The sequence below is a fragment of the Triturus cristatus genome, chromosome 3_1 (assembly GCF_964204655.1).
Source record: "Triturus cristatus chromosome 3_1, aTriCri1.1, whole genome shotgun sequence".
Taxonomy (NCBI): Eukaryota; Metazoa; Chordata; class Amphibia; order Caudata; family Salamandridae; genus Triturus; species Triturus cristatus.
This window is the reverse complement of record NC_140583.1, coordinates 770,162,096-770,180,480: the sequence shown is the minus strand read 5'-3', so window position 1 is coordinate 770,180,480 and position 18,385 is coordinate 770,162,096. Positions and strand designations below refer to the sequence as shown.

Below are 18,385 nucleotides of genomic sequence, written 5' to 3'. Positions count from 1 at the left end.
ATGGTGCGATCCCTCTGCGGCCTGGAACCGCCGCATAAATATATCCCAAAAATTGCCGAGCAATTGAGGCCGCACAATACTACTATATATATATAAAAAAAAAGTGCCCCACCCACAGCCAACACCCTGATATTCTCACCAATAAGGTCTTAACCCGAGTGACAAGAGGGCACCAACACCCACACCAACATGGTCGCAAGAACTACGCCGCAAGCATTATCTACAATGTTTCATCCACCTCCAATAGAGCACTTATCCCGGCAAAAAGTGTTTAGAACACCTAAGCTAACATGGCCCTAAACACACAACCACTTTTATCAATACTTACATAGTCCTCAGGGATGTGGGAATTCCTATAGCCCGATGCCCCGGACATATTGTTTGGGGTCAAGGGCAACAAGTTTTCATGTGTATTTTGTCCTTGGGACAAGTAGGTCCAACCCCCAGCAGCACAAACCCTTACCTGCCAGTTTGCAGTACCACATTATAGATCAGGGAAGGGCACTGTCAGCAGTTAAGGTAATATTTTTGTCCATATGTTTATGCTGTTCAATCTTGTATTTATGGTTCATTAATTGAAAGCCTTTAATATTAGGGTGAGCGCTCTAAGTAAATGTTGTAAGCTCTGACTGCACTATTGACAGTGGTTCCAGTATAAAAATGTGTACACACGTTTTTTAAGTTTAGCAATATGAGGCTATGTATAATGCTTCCAAAATGCTCTCCGATTTGATGCAAATATTTGAAGAAGCTTGAAAGCAAGATTGATGATTCTTTGCTTTTCAAAATAAAATATTAAGTAAAAAAATGAAAGCAGGAAAAAAAACATTTTGCTAAACTACTGTAAGCTTTCAGGGACCATTTCTTTGCAGCATCATTTAGTAACATGTGTTGATGCATGCTAGTATTTCCCAAAAATATTCATAATGGAAAATCAGTGTACCCAGTTTCAATAAGATTATGGGAAACAAAAATAAACATGCATTGGCAAGGCAAGTAGGTCTGAAATTGGTGGTTAGTTTTGTCTGTGTGAATTGTTTGGGCATGGATTTTGTAAAACCTTACTGGTGTGGGAGATGTCTGGCCCTCACCATTATAACAAACATTGACAAAAGCAAAAATTGTTTTTGGTCTCAAAAAGTACACACTGCCACAGTAGTTACTGGCACTGAACAAAACTACTTTTGAAAGAGCAGAGTGCGGTCACTTACAGTGAAGCCAGCCGATACAGAGAGAGACGGAATTTTAATAAATGCAAACAGTCATGGACAATGCCAGACCAAATTGGGGGTTACATTTTTTTTTTTAAAGTCTCAAAGGTGCACCCATGGTGTATGTCCTTGCATTAGGTGCAGCTATACGGCTTATAACCGCTGCAAACCCTTAAAACATGCAAGTTTGTGCAGACTTAAAAGAGCATCCTAATCCTGGAAGAATTGCTTACCACTACCATCAGCCACAGTATGTAGATTTGCAGAAACATGGCAACATAAGGGGATCGCAAGTATTCAAACACTACTATCGTATGAGCGCTGGAATAATCAGAGAGGCTATATCAGAACTCTTATATAATGAGATTGCTGTCGCACTACATGGCACCAAAGGGACAAGTGGATTTTGTTACAGGACAAGTAGATTTATGAAACAACCTGCCCTATGGACAAGTAGATATTTTATTAAATTCCACACCCCTGTGTCCTCACAAGCACTACACCCGACTGTGCTCAAAGAACACACAAGTGCAAAAAACACAAACAGTTCCTACACTATTTTCAAACATTTCTCTGAATGTTCCCCATCAGTGACCCACTAAATCCACCAACACAATCTCAAACACCTCTAACACTGCAAGCAGTGTCTCAGTATAATTCCAACATCTTGTGCAACATCTCCACAATTGTGGCCTAGTACTTCGCACAGCCCCAACCAAACCACTCCAAAAATACCACACTACGGGGCATATTTACAAGGCACTATCGCCACCACAACGTCACTTTCAGTGAAGTTGTGATGGCGATAAGGGTCTCGCCTTATTTACAAGGCAGTGTTAAGCCACTTAATACTGCCTTGTAAATAAGGCTCCCTTTCACGCTGTGTGCAGCGTGAATGGGGAAGGCAATGGGTGTTGCTTTGGGCGTACGAACGCAACACCCATTGATTTGGACGCTGCTCCATATTTACAAGGGCAGCGTAAATAGGATGCAGTGCCAAAATGAAGACCAGGGAAAACCTGGTCTTAAACAGGCGAAAAAAGGAGAAATGCTGCATTTCTCCTTGTTTTTGCTGTTTCCATGTGTGCTGTCTTGTGCAGCACACATAGAAACAGCAACTTGCCTATGAATGTTTATGTCTAGGAATGATCGATCCCCTTCCTGCACATAACCAATCTTACCCTCCACAGGAACCCTTGCCTGCGTTGGCGCTAGGCAGCTAAAGTCAGCACCAGCGCAGGGTGAAACGCAGGGCTGCACTTTATTCTAGTAATTATGCCCCAGCATGCTCTAATAGATTTCAACATTTTCCTTAACACTTAACCATGTTCTTACTACCCCACCAGGGGCAATATCACTGCATCTATGAGCTAAAACACACCCTGGCCTGTGCCTACTATACTGACACCACCCAGACAACTGCCTCTCATTGGTAGGAATCCTCCAGAAGCACCTTAAACATCTCCCCTGAAAGGCCAAACTAGCCTAAAGTTCTCATCCAAACACCAGACTACAGATCCCACCCGTTGCCCAGCAACTCGCTCAGAGTACCCAAACAACCACATACTCGGCGGAACCCAACACCATAAACACACCGCACCAGAAGCTCAAAACTTTTCACACTACTACCTCCCACACGAAACAGCTGAAAAAAGGGGGGGCAGGGGGAACAAGTGTACTGGCTGAACTATTTATTCGCGCTGATAAATTAACCGTGAAACTTCCACGCCGGAAGAAAAAAAAAGATAAAAATTGTCGTAATCTACACAAAAACCGGAGTAACAAGAGTGGATGAAGCAGTGTTGAAGACATTGTAGGCAGTGTGAAAGCCGAGGCATAAATGAGGAGCTGTGGCCGCTATCGGCAGTCAAACGCAATGTTTGCGCTTCTCTGCGAGAGCTGGCAAAGGAATTTATCACCCAGGCGGCTCCACGTTACAAAACCAAATAAATAAGAGGCTTTGTGAACATGCACACCACCACTGAGATGCAGGATTGCGCGTTATTTTGTACGGACAAAGAAGACTACCACACAACTGCAGAAATGACGTTGATGCGGGCATTCGAAAGAGGGCTTTCGCTTCTATAAGGAAGGAGAGTTTGCAGGAACTGCCTCTTCGGATTAGCAGGGGGTTTCCAAAACAGCACTCATGTTGTTTCATAAACCACGCCTCTAGATAAACACTACCAGACAAAAATATTTTTGGGTACTGGCATGGTCTGTGTGCCATGCCGTCTCCATGTCGCACAAGCTGCGGGGTAATCAATCACGTCTGTGTAAGTGTTAACTGTCAAGACAGCAAACCAGGTTACTTCTGGCGAACTGCACGTCTGCCCCTCCTACGCACTCACTAGGCTCAATGATGGATAAGAGGGCGGGGCTACCTGCTCCAGAATGTCATTGTAAGTGACCGCTTATTTATTGCCTGTGCTATTATAAGGCTGTCTCAAATTGCTAAAGATTGGGGGGGGAGGGGGAGTGAAGGGTGCGTGGTGGTTCATGCTGCTGGCGTAGCACTTACTCAAAACTATAGGCGAATCGAAGCAGGGGGGTGCAATTTGTCGACTTTAATCGTATTTTCCAATTCATTAACTCTACCACTCATCTACTTATATAGTCATTCAAGTTACATATCCGGTGTACAACCGTATTACCTTGTTTGGTTTTCTGATAAATACTTTGGTAACAATACAATTACTTAGATGAAAGTTAACAGGGAAGTAGATTCTGGCGCCTCAAAGGGCCGAGGGTGTAAAAAAAAGGCAATGGATGGTCGTTTCTATGGAAGCTTCGAAGCGCCGCGAGGTCGGAAGCGTGCCGGAATGCAGGAGAAGTCGAGTAATCAGGCATCACTCAATTCATTGCCATTGCAAACAATGTACGCATTGTCTTAAAAATCTCAGTACAAAAGTGCATAGACATGTATAAAAAAAAAAAAGACTCGCTAGTCTTAAGGTGCTTAAATCGAGAGCAAGGGAGATTTATTTTTAAAGTACTTCAATCCTGGCATTCTCCCAGATACATCTAGATTTTTTAAACGCACCCGCACTCAGTGCATACCGCTCCTCCCGCTGTTTTACTTGGCCCATTTTGTTTATCCACGATTCTAAGGTCAAGGGGGGAGGGGGGGCCTAACCCTTGCAGAATGAATGACATAGCAACCAGCGATCCAATCCAGAAGAACAGTTGTTGTCTTAATGTTAAATGATGGTGGTCGAAATCCCGAACAAGGCCCCTAGTAGGTCGAGCTCTACCTGGACTTTTAGTTTTGCGATAATTGAGGTGAAGGTCTTGCCACAGAAATCAGGAAGCAGAAGAATAGCAGGACGTGGGGCCAGCCCCCCGTGGAAGACCACATCGAAAGCTAGCGCCGATGTTGCTGGAAACATTTGATGCAAGCGGTATAATAAAGCCCATTTGGGAACAAAAAAAATAAAAATCACTCTTATGAAGTTCGCTCCTCGGACAGCTTTATGGGCCATGAGATTATAACAACCCCCAGAAGCGAAGTCAATTTTGGAGCCAGTGCTGCAGCTTCGTGCTAATAAAGATTAAGTATATAGGTACCAATTGCCCAATCTTATAAACTTAAGTCGAATAAAGTTATCATGTTGCCCGTTTGACGCATTAGAGGTCCTTCCCTCTTTTTCAACGCGATCCCTGGAGGCAGGCAGGCTCACGTTTCACCTGCTCACTGCCTCTACACAAGCAAGAGGTCGATCACACGACACTGGGATGAAAAGCACGGCATTGTTGCTTCACCTCACGTGCACCTTGTGTATCCTGCCTGCCCCAGGCAACAACACAGCCTTAGACGCCAAATAGCGATTTGCAAGGAAAATAAATTCATTCAACATACACAAACGTTTCCTGGTCCGTGGAGAGATCGGTTCTCGATCCACCTTCACCCCATTTAGGGGTTGTTGTTTTAATTCCCGATTCCCCCTCCACGCATTAATAAATGGTTTACCCCGCCTCACGCTGGGAGAGGAAAGGTTCACAGGCGCCGGATTCTGTTTCGTTTCCTAATAGACTGGAGCACCCACAATGTTAAAGAGTGGGCGTTTTTGGCGCGGAAGAGGGGGGGGGGGGGGGGGGCTAGGGAATCCGTGGCTGCGAGTTAATGCCACCGCCGTGCGGGTGGTCCTCGCAGCTGTTTATGTTTTAACGAAATTATTAAAAGGCGATGGGTGCTTTTCAGGGGGATGTTTACTAGAATCACGTCATTTCCCGGTCACTGGGGCTGGCTAGTAATCCCCGTTAAGACCCGCAGAGGACGCAACGCCACAGGATCCTCTGTGGCCATTTTCTTAACAGCAGAAAACGGTGATGGTTGTGCTGGGGTCCGGAGAAGGGCCTAATGGTTCAACAGCTGGTTCCAATCTTTGCATGAAGGTTGCGGAGCCAATTAGCGACATTCTCGCCCCACCCCCATGCCTGACAGAATTGGTTCTGGGTTCCACGGTACCCCCGATTTAATCGTCCAGACCCGCGCGATTATGCACTGCCCCTTTTAAAAGACGGAGTGAGGCGGTCAGAGAACGGCACCCCTCTTCTGTGATCAAGCGCACACCACGAGTGAACGCCCCCTACAGTTAATAAAGTTGAGGTGGGGTGCACTTGGTGTTCTTTAAGCGTTACAGATCTAGCCAACACATTGAGGGAACGCTTTCGGCTATCAGGGTGGGGCCCGCGGGCCCCACGCGGAGCGTGGGCTGCACTGTGTGCGAAATGTACAAGGATAAACGTGCTGAAGCACACGCCGTGAGTATCGTCCCAAAATAGAAAAAAACAAAACTAACCCAGAAGATGAAATTGAAGACAAACAGCATGTATTTGATGCACTTGGTGCAGCCCTCGACTCCCATGACGACGGTGGTGGTAGCGGCAGGGGTTCGGGGTTCCTGGTGTTCCGTTAGGTGGCGAGAGGCGTGATGCGAAAAGCTCCCTTCTCTGTTCCTCCGCTACGGCAATGAGAACTCTTCAGTTCCCTCCTTTTCCCCGCCCTCTTCCCTCCCCTCCCCCTTCCGAACCCCTCCCCACCCCCTTCCGAACCCCTCCCCATTCCTTCACTCAGGCCCTCCCACAGACCCAGTCACAAGGTTCCCCCAACGGGTGCGCTCCCACCCCATCTCCACCTTCCCATTCGAAGCCTAACAACATGGCTTGGGCGCCAAACATTAAAGGGGCCAATGAGATGCACAGACTCGCGCGGAAACTCGCAGCCGACACCAACAAGAACAACACAACGCACACTTCTCAGCGCAGAACGACGATGGCACGCACAAGTACCCAACACATCAAAGACGACTTGCGCTGCACACACCACTGCAGCAACGACAATTCACATGCAATGAGAGCGGCACATATTCACAGGTTATGTGTGACATTACCGTTGTTTGTGTGACGATCCATACTTTATGTGCGACACTATAAAATCATTGTTATTAATACCTTGGAAAAAATATCTGTAATGGTACATATCAGAAATTACCATCATTGGAGCTATATGAAGCTTAGAAGTAAGTGCTAATTTTTGCTCAATGCACTTGCACTAAGGTAGTGCTGCATGGCTATCAAGGGTTCTGCTTGGTTATGTGTAACATTTCCAGCTTGACAGTGCACTAATGTGTAAAATGTCTGTGTTGTGCCAGATTACTGTGAGATAAGGTATGTCACAATATTGGTGTAACAAAGTCTTGAAACGGGCACCAGAGACCCCCCTGAAATATTTGAAGTTAGTGCAAGTGAGTGCCTACCCATTCCAACAGATGCGATCGGACAGTGGGTAACGTCCTGCATCTGTGCATGTATTTGCTTATGCATGTGGAGCACCGTTCAATTTCTTTTTTTTTTAAATCAGTGCGAGTGGAGAGCGGTGGCTGCACTTAGCCACTGTATGTGAGCCATCCGGCTCCTAAACACCCGCAGCGTGATGCACACATGGCTTCAACCATCAACAAAAGAGCCCGGTCGACATCGAAAGCGTTCATAAACTAAGGTTCTATCATACCTACTACGCTTCTGTTGTTAATGTACCAAACATTCATCATTCTACCAAGACTTGGCACGTAAAAGAGTCCACTAACGAATAAAGATCTTACTACTCCTATGGACTTACCGTTACGAAAAACATAAAAGAAGCGTAATCCATTCGCTGATTAATCGACCATAATTGAATGAATAAACACCCATCAAGGTGTTCATCTACCAGAAAAACACCCTCTTAACCTCCTGGAACATTTCCCTCCTGGAGCACAGGAATTGTGGCTTTTTTCCTGACGAAGGCGTTAATTACGCCGAAACGCACGTCGAAAAGTATACAGTTGTGCCACAGCATTGTTTACTTCTCATTTCTATGTAGACCACAACCTATTTTATTGTTTGTAATGATTTTACTATGTGTTTATATATAATAAAACTGTTTTTATTCTTGAATGTACTAAACAATTATAATTAAAACACAACAACAATTCCCATTTTGTGTTTCACTGCTCATATTGTTCTGACTTTTGGATATAAAATTAATTTTTGCTATCACCTATAAGAATTGCTTAGGTTGTTACTTTTCAAATATATATTACCCTGTCCTAGGAATTATCAGGGGGTCCTTGTTACTTTCGAAAAATGACTGCTGGGCACGGCCAGAGGTAATAAATAAAGGTGGGATAACCACTAGGGGTGGGCAGAATTTGCGAAAGTGACTTTCGCAAATTATCGCGAAAATGTTAAAAATCTCCGCAAACACGCGGAAATATCGCGAAGATGCGGAAGTTTTTTTCCCGCCCGTTCGCGGTATTTTCTGCGTGGTTGCGGCTCGCCAACTTACCCATGCTGTTGCTCGCGGGCGCGGCCATCTTGTTTTCACTCTTCTCGCGGTGCATGATCGCGAGAAGAAAGATGTGATCGCGCGACCAATGACATTACTGCGGGCGCGAACTGTCGCGAGACAGCGCAAATGGCTACCAACAATCCTAAATCTTGTAGAGAACGCGACTGGATCGGGAAAACTTGTCGGCGAACGCGGGGATTCAGGCAAGGCGATCGCGCGCGCGAGAAAATATTATTTTACAGCACGAGCAAGAAACAAATTATCGCTAAGCTGCGGAATGCGAAAATTTTGACATTTTCGCGCTCTCCGCGGAACACAAAAATGTCAAATTATCGCAATTTCCGCGAGCGGAACGTAAATTTAGCCCAGGCCTAATAACCACTCGAGGTTAGAGCACGTTTGCATGTGGTGCTTAATAAAGTTTTGGGGGTCTTGCGGGTGCCTACGGCTGGATCTGACATTGCGACGAGGTGGGATCACTCCCTGACATGTGCCAGAAGGCAGGGAAGGCGTATCTGCTCCCGCCCCAACATAGCCCCGCCACGGAGCGGCTCTTGCCAAGAGTAGGGGCTGCACTCATCAGCGCAGATTGAGACTGCTGGCTAGCAGACGAAGCCGAACTATCGAGCTCACCTCCGCAATACATGCACCCCCAGCGGATGCCGCTTCACATCCCGGGCCAGCATTGAAGTGGACGGCTAATTTATGTAGCAACCTGTTGCCTTTCAGACTCGTGGCAAGTATAGTCAGCCAGAGAGGCCCCAGTGTGTCTCGGCTGGGTGCTCCAGTTCCATTACTGCAACCGGAGTGAAGGGAGTGCATGCTGCGAAGTGCCTATACTCCAGTCAGCTCAGTGTACATGCTGATGGAGCTTAGTTTAAGGGCCCCATGACTAGCAGAGTTAGCTTTTCTTTCTTCCTCATCACGCGGCGATGGCCAGGGGTCAGTAGCTGCACCACGCTACCTGCCGTGCACCTGGTGTGCCGCTGGAATGGCAGGATGATTGTGAGTGTCCTGAATCCGGCATAGCAGAACCCTCAAGTAAGCAATTAAGGGGCACAGAGATAGACTTTTCCTGAGCCGCAGTGTTATTGCAACAGTGATCTACTTAGCATAGAAGCGAGGACAGGCACTGTTTGCCTACTGTTGACGCAATTATGGCATAGCCTGCCCCAGCTGCAGATGGATCCCCCTCGAACACAGAAAGACGGTCACTCACGCCCTGGTCTCCAGCAGGCTCGACTATGGCAACGCACTCTATGCCCGAATAAACAAAAACCTCACCCGCAAGCTACAGAACATCCAAAACGCCGCCGCAAGACTGGTCCTCAACCTGCCAAGAAACTGCCACATCTCCCAGCATCTGCGCACACTCCACTGGCTCCCCATCAAAGCTAGAGTCACCTTCAAGATGCTAACCCACGCTCACAAGGCCCTCCACGACACCGGACCAGCATACCTGAACAGCCGACTCAAATTCCACGCTCCACAAAAGACCCTACGATCAGCCCAGCTCTCCTATGCCGTGGTCCCCCGCACCAGAAAGACCAGATCGGGATGCCGCTCCGTCTCCTTCTGCGCAGCCAGAGCCTGGAACGACCTTCCGCTCCACCTCAGACGGATAACATCGCTCCCCATCTTTGCAAGAAACCTCAAAACCTGGCTCTTCTACATACCCCCTCATTGATGGACTGGAACCTGCGATCCCCCCACCCCCCAGCGCCTTGAGACACTTACGGGTAAGTAGTCGCACTTAACAAAAACCTGATTGATTGAGACAGCCGCAGCACCTGCTGCGCAAGCTCGAGGTACACTGGAGCCGATCATAGCAGTACCACCATTAAGTCAGTCAGCCGACCCGGCGACAGCAGCCCCAAGGTGGTGCCAGTGGATTGGGAGAGTGATGCACTACTTTCGCACCACGCTTGAAACGAATGGAGCCGTCATGTGCTTAATGATGTTGTTCCTGGGAGGCGATGAATTGTACAATTTATTCGAGAACTTGCCAGACACGGGGGCAGATGATAACTTTGAAGCAGCAGTTCTGGCGCTTAACAGACATTTTGATCCCCAGTTAAATCCTGATTTCGAGAAATTCAAACTCAGGCAAGCTAGGCAGGCAGAAGGCGAATCAGTCAACGCCTTCTTTGCAAGATTGCGCAAACTGGCAAAAACATGAGGGAATTGACAGACAAGACAAAATCAGGGTTCAACAAATTCAGGACTGTCATTCATCCAACTTGAGGAAACTGATCCTGCGACAGCCTGGCATCACGCTGGAGGACATCTTGGTCCTGGCCAGGTCTCACAAATTGGCATAAGATATTCTCTTGGGTATCTATAAAGACCACCTTATTTCCCAAACATCATATCATACATACATCAGTACATACATCAATCACTATAATTCCTAAACAGAGGTGAAGGCACCCCAGTGTCTCCTCTATCCGGAGACGAGGCAGACGGGGAGAATCTATCGGAAACCCGAGATTAAAAAGCCCCAATTTCCGCACAAAGGGGGATTTGACTATGTGCCATTCACGAGATGATTACTTAAATGAATATATAAATTGAGATATCACCGTGAGTCCTCTGGGATACACTCCGTTGGACCCATATTTAGGAAAATTAAAACTATCTAACTGAGGACCAGATATTTTGAACTATCTTTCTCAAGAGTGGATTCGACGGACCAGATTATTCTATCTGGAAAACACTCGGAATAGGAGCTAGCAACTAGGTTGTCCTCCTGATTCAATTTAAACCATAGAAGGGGTTTTTAAGTTCGTATGAAAGTCGGAGAGATTTTATTATTCTTGTCCTGATGAAGGTGGGATTCAAATAAGTATCCACCACCGAAACGCGTTGACGCTTGTGTTTTAAGAATTGGTTAAGATCCAGGAACTACGCTATGCTTTTGCTCTCTAGGTCTTCTTTTTACTTTTGATACATATTTTTTATGTACTACATTTATTAGAACTATTACTTATGTGATTATGTAACTTAGAATAAATTGTGTATATTTTTATTAACCCAATCTTTATCATTTAGTCATATGTGGTTGTTTGTTGGGATCCACAATAAAGCTTGAGCCAGGTTAAACACTGGGGGGCCTTCACCTCTGATTAGGAATTATAGTGATTGATGTATGTACTGATGTATGTATGATATGATATTGTATGTTTGGGAAATAAGGTGGTCTTTATAGATACCCAAGAAAATATCTTTTTCTCATACTCTTGAGGTACCCTGTCTCTTGGGCAGTGGGGATGCTCCCGAGTCTTTATACACTCACAAATTGGCAGACAGCAGGGCTAGCAAAATGGCGGCCGCCCTCTCCCGCGCCTCAACGTCTACTGAAACATTGAGTGAGTTGAAGGTAAAAGATGAGCACGTGGATGCTGTACAGCGGCGCCCTACACTGAGAGGTGCCAGTGGCTCCAAGAAAGCATACAGGAACTCCAAATTTGCCCAACATCTGCCGAGAGGATGCCCTGCCCAAGGAAAAGCATGCCCGAAGTGCGATCACCACAACCACTTTGTGAAAATGTGTCACAGTTCAAGGGGATAGGCTGTTTAAAAGGTGTCCATGTGGAACGCCACATCGACAAATCCGTGCAACCTAATGTCCTACGTCACAGGAGGGTGTCGTTTCATCTGTGCCCCCAAGTTGAAAGGAGAAAAGTCAGAGCAGGAGGGGGTCATCAAGAAAGTGACTAGCCCCACTCCATGGGTCATCCTTTGAGGTCACCATGTAGTGATTACACGCAGCCTGTGGGATCGCACAGTGGAACTAAGTCACCAAGGGTTGGCTACAATGAAGGCCCAGCTGAGGCACAAAGTGTGGTTCCCTGGCATGAATCAGTTTGCAGAAGAGAGAGTGAAGACCTCTCCATCATGCATTATCACAGAGGGAGATCCGCCTGTAGCTCCAGTTATCACTGAGGCCCCCTGCTCCAAGCAGTGGTCTTCCATAAGCATGGATTTTAGAAGCTTCCCTGCCAGTCGGCTGACTCTTGTCATCATCGACAGCCATACCAAGTTCCCAGTTGTTGAGCTGGTGCACTCCACTGCTTTTGAGTGTGTGTAACCAGTGCTGGGCAGGGTGTTCGCCATACTGGGAGTGCCAGATGAAATTAAAACTGATGATGGTCACCTTTTCAAGGCCATGAGTTCAAGGAGTGTCTGCAACACCTCAACATTCGGCATCATCGCATACCACCTCAGTGGCTTCAAGCCAATGGAGAAGCGGAGAGGTGTATAAGGACCCTCAACAGGGCTCTTCAGATTCGTGTGGACAAGGGGGAAGACCTAGAGGACTTTTTGCATCAGTTCTCGAGGGCCTACAGGCTGCCTCCTCACAGCACCCCGGGGAGCACGCCAAACAATCTGTTGATGAAGCTGTCCACGCGGGACATGTTGCCCACTGGTCCATGCTGGCAGCCCCCAGTTCTGGATGCCATCGCAGAACAGGAGAAAAGAAAAAACAACAATGATCGGGCCAGTCGTGTAAGGAGAGGTGCAATCCTACCATACAGGAGGTCGACAGAGTGATCATCTAGACTGACATCTTGGTTTTAAATTTCGTACTCCTTTTGAAAAAGAAGCCTGGATGATGGTGAGAGTCAATGGCACGATGGCGACAGCGAGACGAGGAAGGACGGAAGTGTCGAGAAATGTGTAGTGGTTTTGGAAGGTTCCCTGGGGAAGTCTTGAGAGTGCAGAGGAAAATGATGTCACTTATGAACTTGATGTCAGCATGACCAACGGAAAGCAAAGGCAGTATAGTGTGATCACACCTGGGGGCCATCGTCTGTGCGAGTGTAGAGTTCCGAACACTGCTGCATCGCAGAGCGGTTCTCAGGCCCTGCCTTGCACTGAAAGAAGTGATCCCCGGAGTCATCCTTATAAACTAAGGGCTAATCCCCAGCTGAGTCAGAGACTTAGAGACTTTGGGGCAGATTTATAAGCCCCTTGCGACACTTTTGCGCTGCTGTTGCGTCACTTTTGTGACGCAGGTGCGACATAAATAATGCGGCCAATTTACAACATGACGCATCTAGGGAGATGCGTCACGTTGTAAAGCATTGTGTCACATTATACCTACGTCAGGTATAATGTATGCAGGGTGGACGTTCCCATGCAGAAAGCCTTGTAAAAGTGACGCAATGATATCTACAAGATTTCACGGCGTCCCTTCTAGGACGCCACTGCGTCAAAACCATATGCCTACTTGAAGCAGGCATAAGGAGTGACACAATGTAGTGGGAACAGGCCTCAAAATGCTTTGCTGGAGTTGCGTTGTGCTTGTAAATGTAAATGTAAATTGATACTTGTATAGCGCATTACTCACCCGCTAGGGTCTCAAGGCGCTTGTACAAATACCGCTGTGGAACCCATCCTGGCTTTCCCTGTGAGGCGTCCACTCCTGGGCACCCCCATGGTGGAGGCCAGGCATCCTTAGCGTTGTGGGGGCCGTTGTGGAGATTAAGCAAGCTATTGCCCAGAGTTGCAGAGTGGGACTCCATGATTGGAATGGCACCGAGGCAAGAATTATCAGGCCTGTGGATTTTTTTTTTTGAGCCCAAGACCCGCCGAGGCGGGGAATTGAACCCTGGTCCCGGGCAAGACCTCTGCATCAGGGTCTGCCGCTCTAATCATTGAGCCACATGACTCCAGCAATGCGTGAGTTTTGTCCCAACAGTTGCGTCAGAATTTCTGACACATCTGTCAATCATTGCGCCATGGTGCACCGTATTGTAAATACAGCGCATCCATGGTGGCGCAAGGGTATCGCAGGCTGGCGCAGAGAAAGTGATGCATATCTACAGATGTGTCACTTTCTTGTAAATCTGCCCCTTTGTGTGCTTAGCCCAACGGGGGTGGAGTAAAAGTGCATGCCAGAACAGCATGAGCATCTGGATAGCTGGAGACCAAAGAGGGTGGTGAACCTGGTACTCTGTACTTGTGATTTTATGTTTTGTGGTGCTTTGTTTTTTTGTTTGTTTTATTGAAAGATTGGATGAGATGTAGTGAGCTACATGCCCGTTGCTTGATGCATACTGACGAGCAGGCGTGGCCAGAGGGATTAAATAAAGGTGGGATAACCACTCGAGGTTAGACTACATTTGCACCTAACTGACGTGCCGAGTGATGTGTGAGGGTCTGTGCACGTGCTGCCTAGGCCCGTCCATTGCGGGTGCCTAAGGCCAGATCGGACAGCCTCCATGCTAGTATTTATGAATAATGCTTACTGCTGGTGCACCCCACAGAAATTCGAACTACTGCTGACAGTAGAATATATATCAGATCTTTCCAAACATTACAATAATTACTCTTTACCATACTGTAGAGGGATGTTGGTTCCTGCGTCATGTGCCACGGCTGCTTCATGTGCCTCTGCACTGTGCATGGGCGAAAGAGTGCAATCTTGTCTCAATCCCAGTGCTTCAGTGCTCGCTCTTTAGTCTGTTTATCTAACTTCGACCTGGGCTCATCAATCATCATTCATAACCAGACGTCTGCAGCCAGCTGCTAATGCAAGGTGTAATGTAGTGGGCACTAGGCTCACCAGTGGCGGCTCGCCGAGGGTGTGCTGTGGGCCGGGGCAGAGGAAGGGCAGGGTGGGGCATGGTAATCTACGGCATACGGCTGAAGGGAGTTAAGTAAATAATTAAATAAAACAATTTACATTGTGCGGGCTGCATCACCGAGTTGGCATTGCAGGCGGGCAATGTAAATAGTTTTATTTATTTACTTACTTAACTCCCTTCGGCCATATGCCGGAGTTTACTACCTCCCACCCTGCCCCTCCCCCGCCCCGTCTCACCGGCCCACAGCACACCCTCGGCGAGCTGCCACTGAGGCTCACATACTTGCAAATGAAACCACAGGGACACACTGGTATAGTAGTGATAAACTGGCCCTGGGCACGTGCGCCCGCACCTTTTATTTGCAGTGGCACCTGACTGGTGATGCCTGTGATGGGTGGGTGTGAAGTGTAGTACATCACACTCTGCAACACTAGAACGTGTCCAGCAGGACACTACATTCCTTCCAAACTTTAATGAAAAAAAACAAAAAGGCCAACCTACGAGGAAAACAAATAAATAATATACAGCACCAGTGAGTCTCTTCAGCCCATCTGCTAGGCAGTGCTGGAGCTCTGGATCACCTGGTCAGGATGCTTTAGTCCACCTCGGCGATGTAATTCAGACCGGCCTGGTCTCGTGGTGTTGGAGTCTATTTGCAAAGTTCCAATAACGGTGCATATGGAGCAATGGTGGAGTCCACTTTGGTTATCTTGCAGGCGCTCAGGCTCCGGTGGACAGCCAACCTGCACATCCAGGGGGCTTTCCTTGGAGGCGATGACGCTTTCCAGTTCCCAATAGCCGAGCAGCTTCAGACTTGCCTCTCCTGCCTGGACTCCCCTCTCACAGAAGTATCCTGGAGGGCCTTCCTGCCGGGCTGCCATGGGACCTTGTGGACTGTACGGGCTTCATGTAGGCCGCACAAAGGCATCACGAGGAACTGCCAACAAGACCACAGCCAAGTGGCTCATGTAGCCGCAGAGGGTGGCGTCTCAGTCTGGGTGTTCTTGCTATTAGGGCTCAGGTTCTATGCCTTCTTCAGATGGTCTTAGGGTGACCAGTCTTCATCTGTGACCTCCATGCTTCCCAGTGCCTGTCGTAGAGCTGCTGCCGACGCATCTCTCTGATTCGGACTCCCCTCTCACAGGAACTCCATTGAGGCCCTTGCCCCTGGATTGCCACGTGACCTCATGGGCTGTGCGGGCCTTTCTTAGGCCGTGCTGAGGGGTTGCTGCAGAACTTCCAACAGGGCTACGGCCAAGCCTTGTGTAACTCAAGGGTGGATGGTTCAATGGTCGGGTAAGCTCTTCTTCGGCAGGCTTCAGGTTTAAGGGGGCACACAGAAGGTTCTTGGGTGGCTAGCATCGTACAGCACCAGGAGTGCCTCATTGAACTCCGCCTGTCTTGAGTGTTTGGATCCCCTCTGGTGGTGCGATGCTCCTCCGATGTTCTTGGTGATGATGCACCTGTGTGAAGGATCCAATAATTTTATTTCAGATGGGCAACAGGCGGCGATCTCTTGCTTTCGGTGATCTCATGGAGTGAGGAGGACTGGAGGGACTTCGTGCCTACTTATGGTTGTGTCTTCTGGCAGGTGCACTTGCTAGATGTGGTGCCATCGATGTCAAGCAGCCAGTGACAGGTGACTAGACGGTCGCACTGTGAAGCGTGGGTCCTGGACGTAGATCACACTTGCTAGCAGCTTACGGTTGGTCCTCCCGCCAATCTGTCTCCAGTGACGTCTCTGCACCCCGGTGGCTGGCTTGTGCTGATGAACACCTTCTCCAGTGCTGGCATGAGTTCTCTGTCCTGTCGCTCTTCTCCTTTCCTTCTTGCGGGCCAGTGCTGGATGTTTGCCCTGTGGCGTCGTGCCACTCTCCTTTCCGTCTTCACAGAGTGGCGTCATGCCACGCTCTTTTTTCTTCCGACCAGGTTTGTCACTCGGATGTGGCGTCCTGCCACATGTCTCATGTTTGTGCCACATGGACATCTCGCTGGTCGTATCCGGTTCTTGGAACGATCTTTACTTTGTTGCTGACCCTTCGCAGGTCTGTCCTGTTGGTAGGATGTGCTCCTTCCCTTGAGGACCTCTTGCAGGTCCCTTCCCCTCCTCAGGGGTTTTCATGATGCTCCTCTGCTCTTAACTTGAGGGCGTTGTGCTTGAGCCTCGAGGCTGAGCCGTCGTGGCGCGTGATCCTGCCTCTATTCAGGCATGCTTGGCAGGGTTGGTCACTTTGAGTGATGTGCTCTATGCTGGCGGTGCGAATGTTGCATCCGGCCACGTGTCGCCTGTTGTCGGAGCACACGTTGCGGTGGCAGCTTGCCACGTGGAGTGTGCGATTCGCCTCTTGCCTGTCTTGGGTCACTGACAACTCTGTTTTGAGGCAGTGTGAGAGAGGACACTGTGCTGTATTATGATGTATGCCGTTCTGGGGAGCTTGCTGGTGCGTTGTGGACAGGGAAGGAGGTATGGTGGAAGGCAGCCACCCTGCTGTCTCTTACAGCTGCTATGATGAGGCCCACTATTACACTGCGGGCTGTGTCTTAGGTTATGGGCTCACTTCTGGCTGCTGCAAAGGGGGCTTTTACTTTCACGCTGGGTGCGGCCGCGAGCCAAACCACTCTTTTCCCCACTGTAGGCACTTCGTCTGCCACGCTGTTGGTACAGTGTCTCTCTCTCTCTGCCACCGTGGGCACTTCCGGAGCTAGGATGCGTCTCACCTCTTATAGGAGGGTCGTTGAATGGAGGCACCCTCAGCACAGCACTAGCTGACTTTATCACTGTCTCCTGTGGACCTCCTGCGGCTATCATGGTCAGCGGTAGGGTTTCAAAGACTTCGCCGGTGCAGGCTCTGGATGGCTGACATCTCGTTCTGCAGCATCCACCTGGCCATCGGTGCAGGGATGGGCCTTCGACTCTGGCCCCATTTCCTCCACGACAACCTGAAGTGGCTGCAAACCTACATGTGGGGCAGTATCCGCTCGTCGCCAAAGAAATGTAGTGGCCACTAGGCTCACATACTTGCAAATAAAACCACAGGGACTGGTATGGTACTGATAACTGGTCCTGGGCACTTGCGCCCGGCCCCTTTTATTTGCATTGTCACCTGACTGGTGACGCCTGTGATGGGTGGGTGTGAAGTGTAGTACATCACACTCTGCAACACTAGAACGTGTCCAGCAGGACACTACACAAGACTCTGCTCAGCACAGATGCTTCAAGACCTACGGTGTCAGTAAAGACATCAACAGCCAGGCAAGCCCACATGCAACTCCGGATGATTCACGTAGTCTCTACTAGCAGGGAGCTGCAGGCCGTGTGAGAGACCGAGGCAGCCATGTGGGGTCTCAGCTGCTAACAAGGTCAGCTGAGTCCAGCCCGCCGCGGCACAAGCCAGAGTGAGTGGTAGTTCTTGAAAGCCTGCTTAAATTATATTAATGTGCAGACCTGAGAGGCCATTAGTAGGACAAGTAGTGAGCTTGCAGCCAGGGCACAAGTCCTAAAAAAAGAAGTGGGGGGACTAACCAAGTTAGGCAGTATGCAAGTGACATTCATGGTGCATGAAATCACAGCACAACATCATGGCGCAGCTTCACAGGAAGTGACATCAGATCTTAACACCTCACACATATGTTTCGCAGGTCTTTCATGAGCACATTTCAGTTCATTACGAGATTTAACAAATGAGATTTTGCGTCAGGGTTGTGCCACAAAAGTGACGCATCCATGAAGCAAAATGTGAGCCTCAACT

General features: G+C 48.5%; 1 protein-coding gene across 1 annotated transcript in view; it reads right to left on the bottom strand.

Annotated features, from left to right (window-relative positions):
* CD81 (CD81 molecule) overlaps positions 1–6,216 on the bottom strand; it is a 180,243-nt gene extending 174,027 nt beyond the window's left edge. The window contains exon 1 of the mRNA XM_085644944.1: positions 6,014–6,216. Within this exon, the coding sequence (XP_085501070.1) occupies positions 6,014–6,079 (66 nt within the window). The 5' untranslated portion in view covers positions 6,080–6,216. The remainder of the gene's footprint in view (positions 1–6,013) is intronic.
* Positions 6,217–18,385: the final 12,169 nt, after the last annotated feature.